General features: G+C 41.5%; 1 protein-coding gene across 20 annotated transcripts in view; it reads right to left on the bottom strand.

Moving 5' to 3' along the window:
• Nucleotides 1–19,090, bottom strand: part of camk2g2 (calcium/calmodulin-dependent protein kinase (CaM kinase) II gamma 2) — a 48,961-nt gene that overhangs the window by 10,279 nt on the left and 19,592 nt on the right. For 10 of the 20 annotated variants that reach the window (XM_079280234.1, XM_079280252.1, XM_079280236.1 and 7 more), the window contains exons 4-15: nt 18,447–18,501; nt 17,853–17,918; nt 15,433–15,505; nt 11,911–12,013; nt 11,486–11,569; nt 11,159–11,253; nt 9,770–9,892; nt 8,836–8,919; nt 8,695–8,737; nt 7,823–7,882; nt 4,986–5,026; nt 1,889–1,969 (exon numbers count right to left, since the gene is read on the bottom strand). In XM_079280234.1, coding sequence (XP_079136360.1) covers nt 1,889–1,969; nt 4,986–5,026; nt 7,823–7,882; nt 8,695–8,737; nt 8,836–8,919; nt 9,770–9,892; nt 11,159–11,253; nt 11,486–11,569; nt 11,911–12,013; nt 15,433–15,505; nt 17,853–17,918; nt 18,447–18,501 — 908 coding nt within the window. The remainder of the gene's footprint in view (nt 1–1,888; nt 1,970–4,985; nt 5,027–7,822; nt 7,883–8,694; nt 8,738–8,835; nt 8,920–9,769; nt 9,893–11,158; nt 11,254–11,485; nt 11,570–11,910; nt 12,014–15,432; nt 15,506–17,852; nt 17,919–18,446; nt 18,502–19,090) is intronic. The other 10 variants (XM_079280250.1, XM_079280240.1, XM_079280251.1 and 7 more) reach the window with 3 other exon arrangements.

Raw genomic sequence — 19,090 nt, 5'->3', positions numbered from 1 at the left:
CAAAACAACAAAGCACAGAAGCTACAGTACAGAGGCCGAGGAGCATTTATGTGGATTTAATATGTCGCTGTAGACGTCAAGGTGCTCAGCGTCAGTCTGTCTTTAGCAATGTGGCCTACAGGAGACGTGAAGAGTCTCCAAAATGCAGGAAAACATGAAGACTTGGAACAGCTAAACACAGATTCACCAGCTCGGGACTCGACTGAGGAGGGCTTCTGTGAGTGACTGGATGTGCACGTGTGTGCAGATGTTATGCTGCGTTCATGTCACCTGGAAGTTGTTCTATAGTTTGAAATGTTTGCTTCAACATCCAAGTGGACGTTACAACTGGGAAGCTCTGATGTATACACCATGCATTAATGATTTAGGGGAGCAAGTACTCCACGAAAGAAGTTTGTTGTATTACTTGTGCTTTGCTAAACAAACCTTCATACCTCCATATCTCCAGATGTGCTGGGTTTGAAGAGCTTCCTTTATGTGGCGAAAAATGTCCGAATTCTAAAACTCAACACACTTTTCAAAAAGCCTCTTGAATTAGCTAAGAGGTGCGTCGCCACAAAGCTGGAAATATGGCTGTTCTTCTGAGCTCATGAAAGATTTGGTGAATAAAGAAATAAAAATAGATTATTTCATTCAGTGCATACATTACACTTGTTAATATCAACACTAGCAACCACCATCCTGAGTAGTCTGATGCCACGCACACTTCCTAGTGATGACAGTATGAATCTTTCCCCATCACAGCCTCCCAGTCCACATGGCATGAACGCTGCATGTAGCATGGCAGCCTGTGTGCTTGTGTGTATCCACTCCTCATCCTCAACCGTGGCCCTGCCACAGAAACGTTCTGCACAAAGCAAGCTCTAGAGCTCCAAGTACCGCTTTCCTTGTTTGGAAAACAAACCCACAGTGTACTGGGTCTGGTCAGTCCGTCCATCTCCTGATACACAATCAACACTGGACCAAACATCCAGGAACTACAACTTCAGAACATCCAGCCCCTTCGATGACATATGGAATTATGAGGGATCAACCAATCCTCAGCTTAGTGCTCAATGATTTCCCTCAGTGTTTCATTTAGTGGCCAGTTACTAAAAGAGTAACAGACTTTACTGATGCACTGAAATGAGGTTTGGCTTTACGTTGTTACATTAGCATGTTTGAAACCTGGGCAAAGCATTGTTCAAGCTTTATTGAATGTTGTACAGTATATATGGCTGAATCCCATTTCATATATGAACACAGGGGCTGCGTCCTCACACAATCATGACGGTGGTCTGTTACCCGTCCTCTCCAGCTCCTGGTTTACCCAGAAGTCCTCGGCATTCACGATTCACATATCAAAGAGCAATTTGGAAAAAAACAAAATGTCCTTTGATGTAGTAGAGGTTCAATCTTTCTTGAGCTCGGCTTTCCAAAAAACTGACATAAACCTGTTCTTCTTAAAAAGGCAAACCATCAACAATGAGTCACCAGGAAACGGCTGAGCAGAACATGATTGAAGGGCCTGCTGTTGTTCCGCAAAATGAAAGCCATTCGTCTACCTGTCAGTGCACTGTGCAAATATATATATATATGGGTGTGTCCACGGGAGGTCTGGGTAAACCACAAGCCGGGAGAGAGAGACTCCAAGGCACAAACCAGTCGTTCAATTTTAAAGTCATCAAATCCACGTCCAACACCACAGTTTGTGTTCAAAACAGAAGCAGAGGCAGAGGATGAGGCACGAGAGAGGGGACAAAGTAGAAGAAAAGATTTCCCTTTACATGGGGTGTGACACAAAAAGATGGGGAGGAGACTGAACTGAACATTGAAAAGATGTAAACAATGAAATGATGCCGTAAAAAAAAAAAAGCAATGTGAGAGAAAGCAAATAGAGATGAGGTACCATTGGTGCTGAAGATGACATGCTGCTGTCTTTGGTGCTGCTGCTGCTTACTACACTGTTTTTACTGTTGTTTCCCTGCGACTGGGGGCAAAGAAACACAACACAGAATGACTCCCACTGCTCCTGAACCATAAACCAGACTATGGGAACCTCGGCTCGACAACGAACGGAGCCATTTCACGGCCAATATAAAATGCACATATTTTGTGTGTAGAATTTAAAACGCCACAATGTGGGAGTGGGGTTCAATGCTAAACGGGTTTATTTGGAGATCTGCATCAATCATCTGAACCCTGCTGCCTTGTGCACTTTACAAAGGGCAGTTGTTCTTGTATTCTCCTAAGTGCATGTAGCTTCAAAATAATATCTTCTTTTGATCACCAGGAACTAGTAGAAACAGATTAGTGTCCTGCTTAAACCACTATGTGCGTGTACTGACTTATTATATTTCTATTATAAAGCTGTGTATCGAGTGATTGAAGGACTCTTTGAGTCCAGCGTCCTGCTGTGTTCCGGCATTTACTGTCTACAACTTTTGCAGACATTTGACAACATTAAAACAAAAGTAAAAGTACAGAACAGTTAGTCAGCACATGCATTTTTTTTAAAACAGTGAACATATCTTCAGATTGGATTTTAAGGATTTTCCCAGCACTTTCACAAATAGGTGAATCAACATCTGCTGGGATTTGTTTTTAAATCAAAAATAATCACAAGTTCGAACCAGAAATCGGTGAACCATTTCTGGCAGAAGCACAGCCAAAATATGCGAGTCAGGCAATAATAAGTTTGTAATAATTGTTACCAGTTCAGGTCTGTGCATGCAGTGAAAGGCCTTGACGACAGGTTTTTCTCTGATATGTTGTTATTTCCCACTCCTGGCTCGTGCTAAATATAGTTTGAGGATAATATTAAAGCAAACAAAACTAGTTTAGCACGACTACAACTGCTAAGTTCACCTTCAGCCTGTTTCTGTTGTACTGAATGAACATCTCGCTGCACGTGCAGTGGTACACGTTGCTGAGCCAGAGTATATGCAACATGTTTTAATTAAACTACAAAATGAGTTCAACAAAAATTGCAAAACATGGTTTATGTTTTAAAGGGGAACTCCACTGATTTTAGGTCAGTTTAGTGTTTCGTATTATTCTGAACGCCTGTGAAAATGGTTGTTGTTGACATTATTTTTGTCATAGTGATCTAGTGTTTTTGGAATGTATTATGTATTATTATATTTCTTGCTCACTCAAACAATTGTTTTTGTCTTGTGTTGTTGGAACCTGCAAGCCAAGGATAGCGGTTGAGCTGCACAACAGAGGTGTAGATTGTAGCTACGGATTGAAAATGGGATGTGTGAGGTGAACAAGAAAACACGGTTTGAGCTGGCCTCTCCCTTCATCCTCAGGCTAACTGCAGGGGAAGGAGAAAGAAGAGCTTCCTCAATGCTAATCAGCACTCCGACAGGAAAGCTAAGAGGTGGACGAATGGTAAATGAAAGGTTAGGAGCAAAGCCCTGGGAGCTTTCTCAGCTGTACAAAACAAAAACCATATTTCTCAAAGTAAGTTATCTAAATAAGTATCATTTTGGTATCAGTACTGAAACTTGTGTATTGTATCAGATACCAAACCGTACTGTTTATAGGCTTATATTTCTAGCAGTAGATAAGATAAATAGACCAAATGACTAAGGAAATACTCAAATGACCTTAAATTCCAATGTATTTTACGTTTTTTGTCTACACCAGTTAATCTGTACATAGTCCTGAACTGTCAGTAATTTAAGGTGTTGACTATCTGCAGGGGACTAAGACAGACGTTCTATTTACAGGTAGCGGGAGAAAAAAAAAAGTTCTCAATGAAAAATAATGGGGGTACAATGAATATACAATAATTGAAAAAAAAGGGAAAATGATTGTATATCGATGTTTACAGTGATTAAAATGTCGCTCAGTCCTGTGATGGTCAGGGATGTTGGTAAGTAAGCCAAAACGCCTGATCTCAGACATCAGAAGAAGAACACTGGAAAGCGGTGAGTGGTGTGTGTGTGTGTGTGGTATTTGTCAGGAGCTGCAATGGTTTTGGTGGCGCTTATGGCAGAAGGGGATGCAGGGATGGAGTTAGGAAATCCAACAGAAATCGAACAAGACCAAAAGCCTCATACATCTCTGCCCAAAAGGAGAAAAGAAGAAGCAGATGAAACAGAGAGGGAGTACCGAAGGGGGGAATAAAGCCTCGAAAAGACGAAGAGAGACAAAGAATGAACGAAAACGACAGAGCCGATCTCACCATCAAACAAACACTCGAGCTGGACTTCCTTTTCTGACAGACAGCAATGGAGAGGAGGAAAAGAATAAGGGGTCATCGGGAAACAAGGAACTCGTCAAAATAGTAAAAAAAGTGAAGCTGCCAGATTGATCCCAGAAAGAGAGAAAAACAAAACAGCTGCACAAGCTTACACAGGACCAAAGATGAGAGAAAGGGACACTAAGAGGGCTTCAGCAGAAACAAAAAGAAAAAAGAATTAGCTGCAAAAACAATAGAGGAAGTTAATATGTAAATGACACCTAAAGGATTTAAATCATTGAACGTGCAGTTTATTTGTCGAATGTTTTGGGGGTTTAGTTATTGTTTAAGTTACTGTATGTACTGGGGATTTTATTTTGGCCCTTGTTGATCATGGCGCTTCACTGCATGCATTGACGCCGACCATCGGTTAAAACAAAGTGAGCACCACGACATGACGGTTGCTCGAATCGCTGTGAATCGCAGAAAACCTGGCGGTAGAAAACAAAACAGCATTTTAAAAGCTTATCGGTCTTTTTATGTCGCTTACTTTCACTTTAATATCACATCTGTATTACCTTTATTCTTATCAATCCATTTCCCTAAAACACAAACATCTTAAACAATAGAGCACCAGAGCACAAAGGTAATCCAACTAAAAGAACATAATGCTTTTCCACATACTCATAATATTAAAGATACATGTTAGTAGAGTTGTTAGGGTGACAGACAGAAAGAGAGACAGCAGAAGACAGAAAGAGAGAGAGACAGAAGCAGTAAAGTCAATAAAACCCTCACGGGTCAGGAAACTTACCTTCACACCGTCAGACTTTTTGTTTAGTAAGGTTTTGCATGCTGAAAGAAAGAGAGACAAGACAGTAAGGACAGTCTGAGAAGTAGGAGTCCAACAAACGTTTCCACATATTGTTCCTGCACCACTGGGCAAACTCAGGCCAATTATGATTAAAGAAATGCATGACTGTATAGATGAATAGCAAACTGAAAATGGGGGGAAAAACATTAAAAGTTTGGAAACATTTTCTATTATTACAATTAAAATAACAGCTTTGGCGCAAATTCATGTTGTTTTCTTTATATGTTTGGGTTTAAATATACGTTTGCTGATTTCGTCATATAGTCCAATAAAAGAGATTGTTGATGTTTTGTATGGAATCAGAAACCCGCTAAAAAAAGAGAAAAAAACAAAAACTATGAAAAATAGAATTTGTAAAATATACTGAGAACAATGTTTGCGTTACTGTGAAAAGTACATTAAAAAAATCAACATTATGATACATAAAAAATGTTAAACTTATGCATAGATACATGGTCAAAATCATGAGTTTGAAAATTCTAGGAAGTCCAATCTAATAATTTGACCGATTATCTCACATTCCTGATTGACCACGAGTTTGTTTCCCTTTACTTTCTCTTTTTATGAACATGTATTCAGCCAAACATTTTCCTGGTTGTAAAAAACTTAAAGAAAATGTATTTGAACGTTTCTCTTTGCCCACAAAACACCAACATAAATTTCAGCACAGTTCCATAAAGTACACAACATAAGCAGCACCACAAATAAGTGACAAACTGATCCTGGTTCAGCGTTAGACAAGCCAGTTAGAAAAAGAAAGTCGACAAACATTCAAACTGTTGACGTACACTCTGCAGGTCAAACACCGCCCACTGTAATGTAACCAGTCCATGTTAGCCTACATGACCACATTATAGCATGTGCATGCAACTGAACGTCTGACCACACAGTTATACATATTATTGCATATTTATGACACCAACACACAACTGAATAAAATGTCCACAAGCATGCACACAAACGGATTCAAAATAAGCACACCCAAATTATTGTACAAACACTCATTTTTGTGTTAGACATGTTCCAATGATCCTCCCTTACCTTCCATTTATAAAGGAGGAAGGAGGGCAATGAAGAAGGCAAGAAAACAGTGATGTGTTTAATACCTGCACCTTAACATCTGAACGGAAAACAAAACTGAAAACTGGCACAAACACTCGTCAGGCTTTCACTGTGTGTTGAATGGCATTCTTTAGATCCTTTTCACAGAGTTGGTGGGTTCATGCGATGACGGTGGCTTAAAAACATGCAGCATCCACTTCAGAGTCTCTCTTAAAAAGGAGCCGAGGAATTCATTCCCAACAGTTATTAAACAGAGTTCAGGACATCCTCTCAAAAATTCAAAACCAAGTTCTTCAATTTTACGCTGTATGTAACTCAGTAAAAAAAAGAAATTGAACAATTGTAATCAAGTCTCAAGATAAATCCGTTATTAACAACTTATCGGAGCAGCATCCACTTGTCGATCAAACCCTAATCCCTCAATGAGCGGCCTTTAAGCAAGCAGCTTCAGTATGCTGCATTCAAACTAGTCTGTACGACGGTGAAAGCCTGCCTCAGTGGAGCGGGACGACATCGATGAATAACGGAGCACAGTATCGGTCAATGGGACGCGGTTGTGCCATCTAACTAATGGGAATATTTCATCCAGTCTTCACATTTCATCTTTGGCTTTTTAAATGCATCTCATCGCTCTAATGTTATTTCATCTCAGCTTTGACGTTTTTAAGACTCTCACAATGAATATACCGTACATAACACTGTTGTATAAAAAAAAGGTGACAAAGATGTGAAGAATTATGTTTTTAATGTCAGTTTCAGAATGTGGATTTATAGTCTTTCATACTTATCTTTGTGAAATGGAAGGTCCACAAGCCGAAAATAAAGTTTGTTTATTTATACCAAGTGTTTCAGAAAGTAACAAAAAATATTAAAATATTAAATTTAAACGTCGGAAATCTCTGAGGGGATGTGGTTTTTAGAGTCTGTTTGGTGATCCTACAAAGTTTGAAGCATACTGACGCCTTTAGGCTCTCTTCACACAAATAAAACAGAGCAGGCAGGGGAGAGGAGACAAAGAAGAATAGATCACAAAGGACACTGTGCATTCTGTTCATACAGCTTCCCATGCAGGTTGGCATTCTGTGCTGCGCTATACGCTCATAAACATGCTTGGCTGGCTGTTAGTGCCTGAGCCATGCGGAGGGAAGGTTGCCATGAGCACAGGCAGCCATCGACTGGGCATCAGCCGGGTACTGTGGATACAGACGGTTGAAGGCTGGCGGGTCTGTTTTTTGTATTTGTAATATAAAAAAAAGGTTAAAATGTTTATGCTGCAGACGAAAAGATATGCAGCATACACAAGGTGTGTTAATGCAGAGACGTGTAAACCGAGCTTCGCTGTGTGGCAGCTGCGGTAGTTGGAGGGATGTCAGAGGGTCATGCTGGGTGGCAGTTAAATGGCTGTTGATTTCCACACAGGAAATTAAATAGCCAGTCCATGAGAGGAACTCCATTCATTAAAGCATCAAGACACGCAGCAGTACTGCGAGGTCAAGAGCTGAGCTTTGCTTGTTGTTTCTATTTACATGTTTGTCTGTGTGTGTGTGTGTGTGCGTTAAGATGCCCCAGTGCAATGACGACCATTCAGAAGTGGTTCATCAGTGTGCAGGCAGCAGGCAGCAGGTGGAAGGGTTCAAGCAGCCCAGGCCACATTCCAAAAGCCCGAGTACGAAGTTGGCAGTGCCTGACACCAACGCCCCCTCAAGCAGACGTACCTTCCTGTGTCATTGCGGCCGTGCTGGTGGTAGCGGCAGGGCTGGTATGCTGCCGTCCCACTATTGGACAGAGAGGGATTCAATGTGGAGGCACAGGTGGGACGAGAGGCTCACTAAAGCCTGACAGCCTTTTGTATTTTCTGTATTTCCCAAAGTTTGATTCACTTTTACAGAAGAATGACAAAACAGGGGTTTCCAGAAAGTGTTTGGATCATACGAGCATACTTCTCTTATCTCCTTTGACACTCATCGGTAAACATGCCTGCAGTTATGTATCAAGCATTTTAGAGGTCTGGCTCGCCTGCTTTCTTCAGTTAAGATCAATGTTGCCCGTGGAAAGTAGTTGGCTGTGATCCACAGGAGCTGCTTTACTTACATGAACGCATACAAACACAGGGCCAGTCGCATGAAAGCATTAGCTTGAAGGCCATCGTCTAGCCTACAAATTGGGTGTTCGATCAAAAGTGAACTGTGTTTCGATCACCAAACTGCTTACAAGGAGGAAATCCAAGCCAAACCCCTGAAGTGCAAAATCAAAACAGCAGACAGAGCCAACGAGCAAAAGTGAACAAGAATAAAAAATATGCTATTTAGGGAACAGTAGAAGAACAGCAACTCGTATTTGGCCTCAATGAGATCTCAGATCAGGAATAAGTGATTACCTATAAAGCTCATACATCACTATCACTATGATTATTAAATATAATGACAAAACAGATTTGTTTTCTGTCACAAAACTGCTCAGTTTCTCGAAATCACGGTGCTTGTTTGTACGGCTTCATTCAAATATGAGTCATCAACAGCATCAGGACCTGAAGTCTGTCGGCACATGAAGATTGTTGATTTTGATTCGCACCACTTCCAAAGCTCACCTGAAAAGTTCCTGGACACCAGCATTGTTGTGAGGATAGCTCCCTAGAGGGACACAACAATATACAGCATAAGGATTTGTGTACGGTGGACGTGTGTGTGTGTGTGTGTGTGTGTGTGTGTGTGTGTGTGTCCACACTGACTTTAAGTTTCCGTCTGGCGTTGAACTTGCGCAGACACTCCACAGTCTCTTGGCGGTGCATCATGGAGGCCACAGTGGAGCGTTGCTGTATGTAGAAGAGAGAGAACATTATAGATTAACTTCAATGGGTCACCGTGTCAATGTAGATGGAAACACACTGATTTCACTCCTTTATAATCGATTCCAAATGACGAGGGATCCTATAAAATAGTGCAAAGTTGTGCATCCTGTTTCTTCTAAACATCTAAATCACTTTTCAGATGAATTCGACAACTATGGCACCGCAACAATGGCGCGTTTTGAATTCACCACAACTCTAATTTGCTCCCGTGTATGCTTTTATTCTCACTCGGCAGCCAAGGCTCAAAAAGCTAACCACATATATCAAAAACAAAAAAGTTGACAGAATAAAAAGTATTGGTCGTAAAATACATTTATAGGAGTTTTACTGTATTCTGGAGATACCCACTTCTCTATTTTGAGTAATAAAATGTGTGTGAGAGAGTACAATCAGAGCCAGCAGCCTCTCGCACTATACTTCTCTTATTTTTCTTTATTTGTTTGTTGAGTTTAATGGACGCCTGTCTGCCAATCTGAACCACATATTCCTGTGGTCATGGTATTACGTTTCACTTTCATCCAAATGTTGTCTAAAGCTCTCACATGTAGTGTGAGATAAATGACCCGAGGGGCTTAAAATGAGTTTCACTCAACTCAAAACTACTAATTCTGCTCGACGACATAATATGTTTAGCAGTCCGTGATTTTAACACCAGCCTATGAGATGTGATGGTGCTTTTGTTTTGTAAAGCAATGCCAAAAATGAAATGCTCAACGTGTTTCACAATGTGCCTCTGTGAGGCAGGAACATCTGCAGCAGTGTGTTTTTGACATGCTGGAAAAGATTTCTTCTGAAGAGGACGAGTGTGACTTACGCAGACCCAGGGATGCTTGATGGCCTGGTCGGCAGTGATCCTTTTGGCAGGGTTAATGGTTAACATCTGATTGATCAGATTCTTGGCCTCGGGGGTGACTGTGTCCCACTCTGGAGAAGGAAACTGAAAGAGAGGAACAAGTGTTAAGAGCGTGAATCCCTGTTCTTATGCTTCCATTGAACATTTTATCCTTCTGGCCTAACATATGCATGCATATGCAAACACATAGATATGTTTTTTCTTTGTTTATTCATAAGAAATGTGACAGTTTGCAGAGCCTGAGGAGCCCTGCATCTGCAAAATGTGCTAAAACACCAGGAAGTAAAGCAGAGAGGAGCAGCATGCATCAACAGGACATCTGGAGACTGGACCTTATTTTGGTATTTAGACCAGAGTAGACTGTCATTATGTGGATTAAAAGAAATAGAAATTTAAAACGCACTTTTCTCACTTTGCCCATAATATGTTGATCTGAAAGAGTATATTTAGTAAAATACTGTGCGAGTGTTTGCAAGGTGCGTCTGTCTTTCCTCGTTGCATAAATTTAGTGAAGTGCAAATAATAGCAGAAGACCTGTTAACAGAGGTTTGTTATCTATTCTGCTGACTTTACTAAGATCACGCAATTTACATTTGCAGAGAAATCCTCTGCAGAGCAGGTGGGATTTACACAAACCACAAGGAAGGTTGTGGCGATGAAAAGAATCAAGCATTAAATACACACTAGTGGACAACCAATAAACGATTATTAGATTCATATTATTACTGTAAAGCACAAAACAAATAGCAAACAGAGTTGTCCTCATCGTCTGTTTACAACACACACATTTGAATTTATTTTCTTTTAGAACATGCGTCCTATGTGGAATGGTGCAATGATTTGTCTCTCTTTGCACTTGTTTTCCCATTCACATAGATGATGATTCAGATTATGGATTAGAATTCAAGTTTAATGAACACAGATGGAGCTCTGACAGACTCTACGAACCTCAGCACTCATCTTCAAGGATCCATTTACAAAACACACACTCAATCAGCCGACCTGGGATGAGTCCGCACATATGAGCTCCATAAAGGAAGGACATTTACCAAAGCTGCACTAAACAATATTTTTCAATTATTAATGGATGAAACGATTACTGTAAATCTCAAATAGTGGCCTTCATCTTCGTGGCAGAAGGAAACCGGAGCCTTTTTACTAATTCCCCTGGTTACCCAATTACTGCAAACTCAAAACTTCTCTATATTTACCTGTTGTAATGCCAAAGACAGTATAATGTGCATTAGTACAACACTACACTGACTTATCCTGCACCGTGGTCATGTCATGTTAATGGTTTTTCATACACATTGGAAGGCAACTACATGATCATGAGAGAGAAGTACTCACGTCATATGCACCGGCCTTGATTTGTTGGTAGAGTTTGTGTTGGTCCTCGTCCCAGAAGGGAGGGTAGCCCACCAACAAGATGTACAGGATCACACCTGACACACACACACACACACACACACACACACACACACACACACACACACACACACACACACACACACACACACACACACACACACACACACACACACACACACACACACTCTCTATATGAACATACCGGCTATAAAACATATACTAAAAACATATCAAATGCATAATCATACTATTAGTGAGCATATGAATGCAGCAGCATGCAAAGAGACAGAAGGTAGACTGACTGACCACACGCCCATATGTCCACTGGCTTGCCGTACGGGTCCTTTCTCAACACCTCTGGGGACAGATAGCCTGGAGTTCCTGCAAAACCTGGAAAAAAAACAAAGACACTAGTGTGAAATCGGTCTGTGAAAATGCAACACAAGATTATGGGTTCATAAGCCTTTCTGATCTTTGTATCAATACAAAGTACTTTCTCTTGACTGTATGCCGTTATTAACCAAGTTCTCTTGCACAGTTACAAAAATAGAGCATTTTATTATCACACTGTACTGAAACAAACAGCAGCTCGACACTCATTTAATACTTCCTTATTTCACAAGCAGTGATGGGGATTTTCCTGCTGAAGCAAACACTACTGCTGAAAGTGAATAGTGTGGGATCATGACAGATAACAAGGTTACACATTCTACTGAAGTGTTATTTCTTACCAAACCATGCCTGTTGGTCTACCTGCACCTCGATGGCAAGACCGAAGTCTGCAAGCTTCACCGCGGCTCCCTTCATCTTACTGGCCAGCAGCAGGTTCTCAGGCTGCGACACACACACAGATAAATAGTTCATTAGGGAGAAATATTTTCACTCAGGCTGCAACCGTTGTCAATTACTTTGTCTGTAAAATGTTAAACATACAGACAAGTTCATTTAAATTCTTCTCAGGCAAACACTCAAAAACCCCCAAAGGTTCTTTAATATTCAGAGACAAGTCATTTAATGAGAACAGGTTGTTAAATGTATTGTTGGACAAACTATGTTTTGCATAGGAAAATAGGTTTTAGCAAAGATATGAGCAAAAATAGGGAAAACTAAATAATTATAATAAGGGCAAAAGAGATAAGCATGTACCCTCCTCCAGGAAATGTCCCATGTGTCCGCATGACTGGATGAGCTGCAGGAGCTCAATGACAGACAGTAGTAATGAGGCATGATTCGGCCAAGCAAAGGAAAGGCCTTTTCAGTCAGCTGTCACTGAATTTGACACGGCGTTTTTGACATTGTCCTTCTCATAACAGTCATGCAAAAGACATATTTGCTGTGATTTCGCCGTCTTGGCCGCTAAGGGTCATATTAACTGTGATTTCTTAGCCGCTTCCTCATTTGCATCTCTTTATATCATGGCACTGGAGGTGAGAGGAAGAAGAAATTGAGGCAATGTATCAGGTCAAGTGTGATTTGACAGAAGGTCAGTTACTGATATAGTTGCACTGCACAGCTGATTTACCCGGTTTAGGTTTTCCTACATAATGTCTGGTTGGCCAGTTTATTCACCTCACAGCAAGAAGGTCCTGGGTTTGACAGATCGCTGCTATGCCCACCCTGAACCATACTGCCTCACAGACTTTAAATGTTGTCACATGCATGTACATTTTAATAATAAATCATGGACGTTAAAAAGGTGCCTTCTGAGATATGATCGATGTTCCTGAATGCTCCTTCGGCTTTTGTGTTTTTGGACTTCCCCTGCCATCATTTTCAGCATTTAAAATGTGTGGGTGGTCTGGCTCACACTACGATTGTCTCTCAGCCAGATGTAAATGCAAGCTGGAAGGTCACCAGACTCCTCTTTGGCTGCATGTCTAAAGGCAACAGATGACCCCTTCCTCAGTAACGAAGAAATAAGAAAAAGCAGAGCCCAAACAGCAGCTTCATCTTGGGAGACCATTGAGCAAGCGGAAACCTCCGGTTCTGAAGGTTGGAAGGCACCAGCAGGGAGTGGCTCCTCTGGTTGCAAAAATAAGTCTGATTGTATAGAAGTCTATAAGAAAATGACTCTACTTCTCACTTGATTCATTACCTCAGTAAACATTGTAATTTCAAGTCTTGTTCAAGACAAAATTAGTAAATTATGACCCCATTTAGAGTAAAATAGATGCTTTAGGGCGGGGCTACCGTGTGATTGACAGGTCACTACGGCGTCTCTATGTCACTCGTCCCCAGCCGGCAAAATGCTGAACTCGAGGCTTCAAAACGGCAGTACACAAACCAATAGGTGGCGTCACAACGACTAGGTCCACCTCTCTCTCTCTCTCTCTCTCTCTCCCTCCCTCCCTCTCTCCTATCGGGGCAGAGCTGAAACAATAGGAAAGAGAGAGAAAACAGGGGGGGGGAACTGCACAGGGACAGAGAGCTGGAGTGAAAGCAACAGAAGAAGAGAGAGAGACAGAGAGAGAGAGCGAGAGAGAGAGAGAGAGACAGAGAGAGAGACAGATAGATGGGAGGTGGCATAATGAGTCCCTACGCTGGCACTGCAGCAGCCGGGTGACCTCACCCTACAGTTACCATGGCAACTCAGCCTGCCACCAGCCAACAGCGCTCAACTCTTTCTCTCTAATTCTTGTTTTTACGCCCCCCCCCCCCCCCCCCCAAGCGAGTGGCCCTCCCAAGATGACAGGGAGGCAGAAATATGTGTGCGTGCAGTGTGTGAGGTCACACCTCTCGTTGTGGCATTATTAGTCATTTTTATGGCTCCAATACAGACGTGACTTTTGGCAGCTTTACCCCGAGGATGGTGCTTTCTCTTTAGCTGTCAGATGATTGGAGGGTTTGTTCGGTAACTAAGAATCCTTCTCAGAGAAATTAAAGCCGTAAGCAGCGTTCACCAGCTAGTCGCTAACTTTGTCATTGTGTGCTGGACAGGTAGTGGACCGCTGATTAATCAGAGCTTTTTCACTGAACACAGCCGCCTGCTGCTGCTGGAGACCAGGTCGATGAAAGCGCTGAGACACAACACAGAGTTTACAAGTTATTGCAGGTTTAAAATTGGAAAATCAACTTATTCCACTCTGTCGGTCTGAGTTTTGATATATATTCTGTATCAGCCTGTTCCAGCTCTTCACTGAAGCCATCGCGGAAATAATGCACTTCCTTTAAGTAGATTTGGGCAAAAACATTTGCCTCATGCATGCAATATAATGTTATGTATCACAATATTTAAACTGAGTAAAATATAAAATAGAATCCATGAACATACAAATTAAATCCAAGACTTCATGTTTTTATGCTGCTTCATTTCATCAATGGGAAATATTCCAGATGTACTGCAGACACTTTTCCCCCAAATTCAACCTGGCATATTTAGTGTTTTTGGAAACTTTGGGAGCCCGATGAGAATATAATACGTTTTGTTGGGTCGGAACATTATTTGGCTGCACAGAATGACGCAGCACAGACGCAGTTTGAATACATGAAAAGAGAGTTGTACATTAACAATGTACCGATAATTAATTTCTGTCCTCTGTCCACCATCTGTCATCATAATCGTCTCTTTAAAACTCAAAATCAATGAAAAGCAATACAAATCCATTTACCCCACTCGCACACGTTCGTCTTACTTACCCTGGAATAATGGTTTAATTTTGCACTGTCACATAAAAGTAACAGACCAGATTGTTAAGTAAACCATTAACGTAAAGGACTGGCAGTAAAAGAAATCTGGTGCAATTATCCAGGTGTTTCAATCTCAGCTCCCTTCACTGTCCTCATTCCCCATATTAGTAAACTGAAATCACACAGCTGAGGAGGTCACAGTGCTGTTGGTTTCTGTTCGGGGTGAATAGACTTGCTGCGAGGGAAAATCGTCACTGGCCGTCATCTCATCCACCGACCCGCTATTAATAGCAGCTGGTCTGCTTTCGTCACTCCTCGGCAGGAGGAGGAGGGGGAGAGGGAGGGGGGGGACAGATAGGTGAGAGGAGACGAGAGTAGAAGTGGGGGATAAGAGGGGATAGAGGGGAGGGGGCACAGACGTAAAGGAGGATGGGAATAGAAAAAAGATCAGGTGAAGAGAGGGATGGATGAGGCCAAGGGGTTCTTAACGTCACGCTGTGACGTCTGCGCGAGCACACGAGTGTGTTCAGACATGTTGTGAATCCACACAAATGCCTTTTTATTCACAACGTGTTATTTCTGCGCAATAACGAGAACGTGTTCACCGCCGGTGTATGACAACTCACCTTGAGGTCCCTGTGCACGATGTCGTGCTGGTGGATGTGACTGACGCTCTCCAGGATCTGATTGATGCAGTGGCTGCAGGGGACGGAGAGGGATTAGAAGCAGAGGAGAGACACATCTGTTTATCCACAACAGCTGGATGACAAGAGGCTGAAGGAGTGGAATGTAAAACGTTGAGGGAGGTTTTTCAAATGTTTGAACTCAACACAATTTGGTCCCTTGGGTACAGTTTGAATGCTGAATGTGTTTCTTTTTATTTATGTGTTTAAAATGAAAGGTCAAGGCAGCAGAAAAGAGACTTCCTAAAATCCAAATCAACTTATGTTCAACTTTTCCCAGCAAGATCAAAAACACAGAGGAATTCTGTGTTGACACAGGCGAAGGAATGAAGGAAAAGACAAGAAAAGGCAAAGAAATATGACAAATCAACAACAGACCGTTTCTGTAACTTTCCAAAACAGACAATCCGACACTCACACCCACCTCACGCCTCTACTGGCTGGGTGTGTGGCGGTGAGAAACTACGCAGGTTTTTAACTTCTCTCTCTAGCTTTCTTTTTGTCATTTTTTACACAACCATATCTGTCATTTTTCAGGTGAACAACATAGTACGTTCTTTCTTCTTCTTTCTTCTCATAGTACAACACCACTAATGTCTGAAAATATGCATTGTTTTCTCCAAATTGAAACAATAACGTACCTCATGCGTCTCTATTTTGGGTGGCCTTTCAACCAGCCTGCTGAATTTGAGCCATCTATACTTCTGATTATCAAACGTGGTCGGACAACACTTCTTATGAACTACTTCTGTTCCAGCATAACCCGACCCGAATACTCTTGTGGCTGAATGGGAGCAAATCCCTGCAGCCAGGTGCCTGTTTCACCAAATTTCCGACATGCCAGCTGTGACTTGCAACATGAGATAAATTCCTCTCGCTCACTGCGACACACTCCACTCATAAAAACAACTGGTATGTTTATGACTCGTGCATGAGCTTAAGAGAGCCCTGTAATGTCACACGGACACCATTTGTGATCTGCATGTTGCTGCACAAGAGGATAAGAGGTGCATGTGGGAGAAAAGTTTGGTGCATTTGTATGTGAATGGATGTGTGGAAGGATGTGTAGCGGGCAGTGTGTTTGTGTGTTGTTTGGGGGGGGGTTCTTATGTAAGCTTGTCCTAAACATATCAGCAATTTTGCTGGTCTGATGCTCAGTTAAAACGCACTATTATTTTTTTGTACATTAAATTGAACTTGACATGAGTTAAGGTGACGTCAGGGTCAGGAGGAGGCACAGACACAGATTTAGAGAGACGCTGCTGACGCTGTGTTCAAATTAGGCTGATTCTGGATTCCACATTTTATTCTCTTCCCTGTTTCTGCAGCTGCAGTGCCCTTACTTACTGCTGCTGCTGCTGTCCTGACTCACATTGTATCTCCTGCCCCGTCTGCACTTCTCATACCTCTCCTGCCTTTCCTTCCTCTTTCCTTTAATTTAGTTGGTCCTTGATGTAGAGATCAATATCAGAAGAGAACTAATCCTGTGTGTCCATCCTCTAGACAACCAAAAGCTAGAGCCTGATAGCCTAGACTAGTTTTTTACTGGGCATTAATTCAATATGATAACTTATTATCCTTCAATGGAGTCATATCGTGATGGAATCATACATCCAGATATCGTCTGATACACAATTACTCTGTCTAAATTGACAATAAAAAGCACATACCAACTCATGTTTCTCAGAAAATCTAATCTTTTGCACTTAAGATCTGAATAACACCAGAGAATAGTCTATACTTTTCATTCGTCAAATATTCAATCCATACAGGAATATCTGTGATTGACATGTGGCTTTAACTACCATTGCAAGGTGAGGCACTTAAGAAACCTGAGGAGGACGTCGTCATGTTGAGTCAGAGGTGGGCAGAAGTTTTGAGTGCCCATGCTTCTACTTTGTTCACCCCTGTGCATGATGCCTGTTAGCTTAAAAAAAGGAAAGTGTTTGAAGCAGACTTCTCTTCTGTTCTCTCTTAAGGTGTCTCCATTGAGAACATCTACTTGGCCAGCGTGAAAGCTTTGCCTTGTTTATTAGCGGCATGGCTTCTAATAGTACAGGTTTAGTGAGAGACAAACAGGCCAAACTTCTGACAACAGGCCCAAAATAATGTTTCAAAACTTGGGGACAGCTTAGTCATTAATGGAATTAAATTTAAAAGCCCTGAGTCACACGGTCAAAAATAGACCTCAGAGAAGTACCACAAACCAAAAGCATTGCTTCTTTTACTGAAGCACAGATTTAAAGAGGAAAAACATTTTGCACTTTCACCAAACTACTTTCCCTGCCTGAAATTGTACTGCGTCAGCCACAAAAACTTCCTGAGCAGGAAAGATGACCAGTTGCACATAACACATACTGTACCTGGCATCGGCCTCGCTGTAATACTCTCTCGCGACAATGTCCTCAAACAGCTCCCCTCCAGTGACGCTGCACACAAACAAAACAGAGAGCTGGTTGGTTCTCTGCTCCTTTTGAGAAAGGACATTGATTTATGTTGATGTTAGTGGTGACACGTCCTCATAGATCCATCATGTTCTGTGTTAATGAACAACATGTGCTATTACAAGAGAGGATGTAAAAAAGACTTCAGGTTTTCTCTCACATTTTTCCTGAAGCAACTCACAGTATGAAAAAGGAAGCTCGACTCAACTGTTCCCGTCTTCTCTATTTGTGGGGTTAACAAGATGAGAAGCTGGGAATGAAATTTATAATAATATGTAAAAACTGGTAACACAATGAACACCTTTGTGTGATTAAAATAGGGCTTAATTTAAGAGTAGACTGAACTTTCCCATCATGGCAGTTCAGTGGAAAAGCTCAAATACTGTACAGCTGCGAATGGTGAAAACAGAAATGTCAATTTATTTTTTGCTTGGGTGAAGCAATTCATCCTGGAGCAATATTCCACCTTCAACCTGTGACGCGTGTGTGTGTGTGTTAATGTGGGTCACTTACAGGTCAAAAACCAGGTAATGGAAGCCTTCCTCTGAGATGCTGTCATGGAGTCGTACTAGCGAGGGCGAAAGAGAGAGACTTGAATTAGAAATCAGTACGTTAGGTCAAGACGACACCACCTGGAATGACTCTTCTCTGTGTGTGTGTGTGTGTGTGTGTGTGGTTTATATCCCACAGTAATGCGTTACAGTAGGGTTCGGGATTACAGTTTGAAAGTCAGTAATTACATTACAGTTGCTAATCCCAGTAACACTTTGTTACTTTGACATTTGATGGTCGGCTTGAGTTTTCTTGCTCAATACTGCTGTAGAAACAACCAGTTATCAGATTAGACCGTTGAAGAATACTTCAGAGAATAAAGTGTTAAGTTGACATATATATTATTTATGCATCCCCAAGACATCAAATCAAGCTGCTCGATACCTGCAACGTACATAACATGAATATGTTCTTCACAAGACAGGGAAGGAAAAGTGTCGGAGTTTTTGTTTTATCGTCTTACGTTTCGTCAAATTTAATTCTTGCAAGTCTGTAAATTGTGCAGAATTATTGTGTATGATATTTTTTATCTAGTTTAACCATTTGTTGACACAGGCGCATCTTAATTTATGATTTGAATGATTTACTTGACTTAGGTTACGCTG

This window comes from Melanostigma gelatinosum (assembly GCF_949748355.1).
Source record: "Melanostigma gelatinosum genome assembly, chromosome: 12".
Taxonomy (NCBI): Eukaryota; Metazoa; Chordata; class Actinopteri; order Perciformes; family Zoarcidae; genus Melanostigma; species Melanostigma gelatinosum.
Note: the sequence above shows the minus strand (reverse complement) of the source record. Positions and strands in the feature narration are given on the sequence as shown.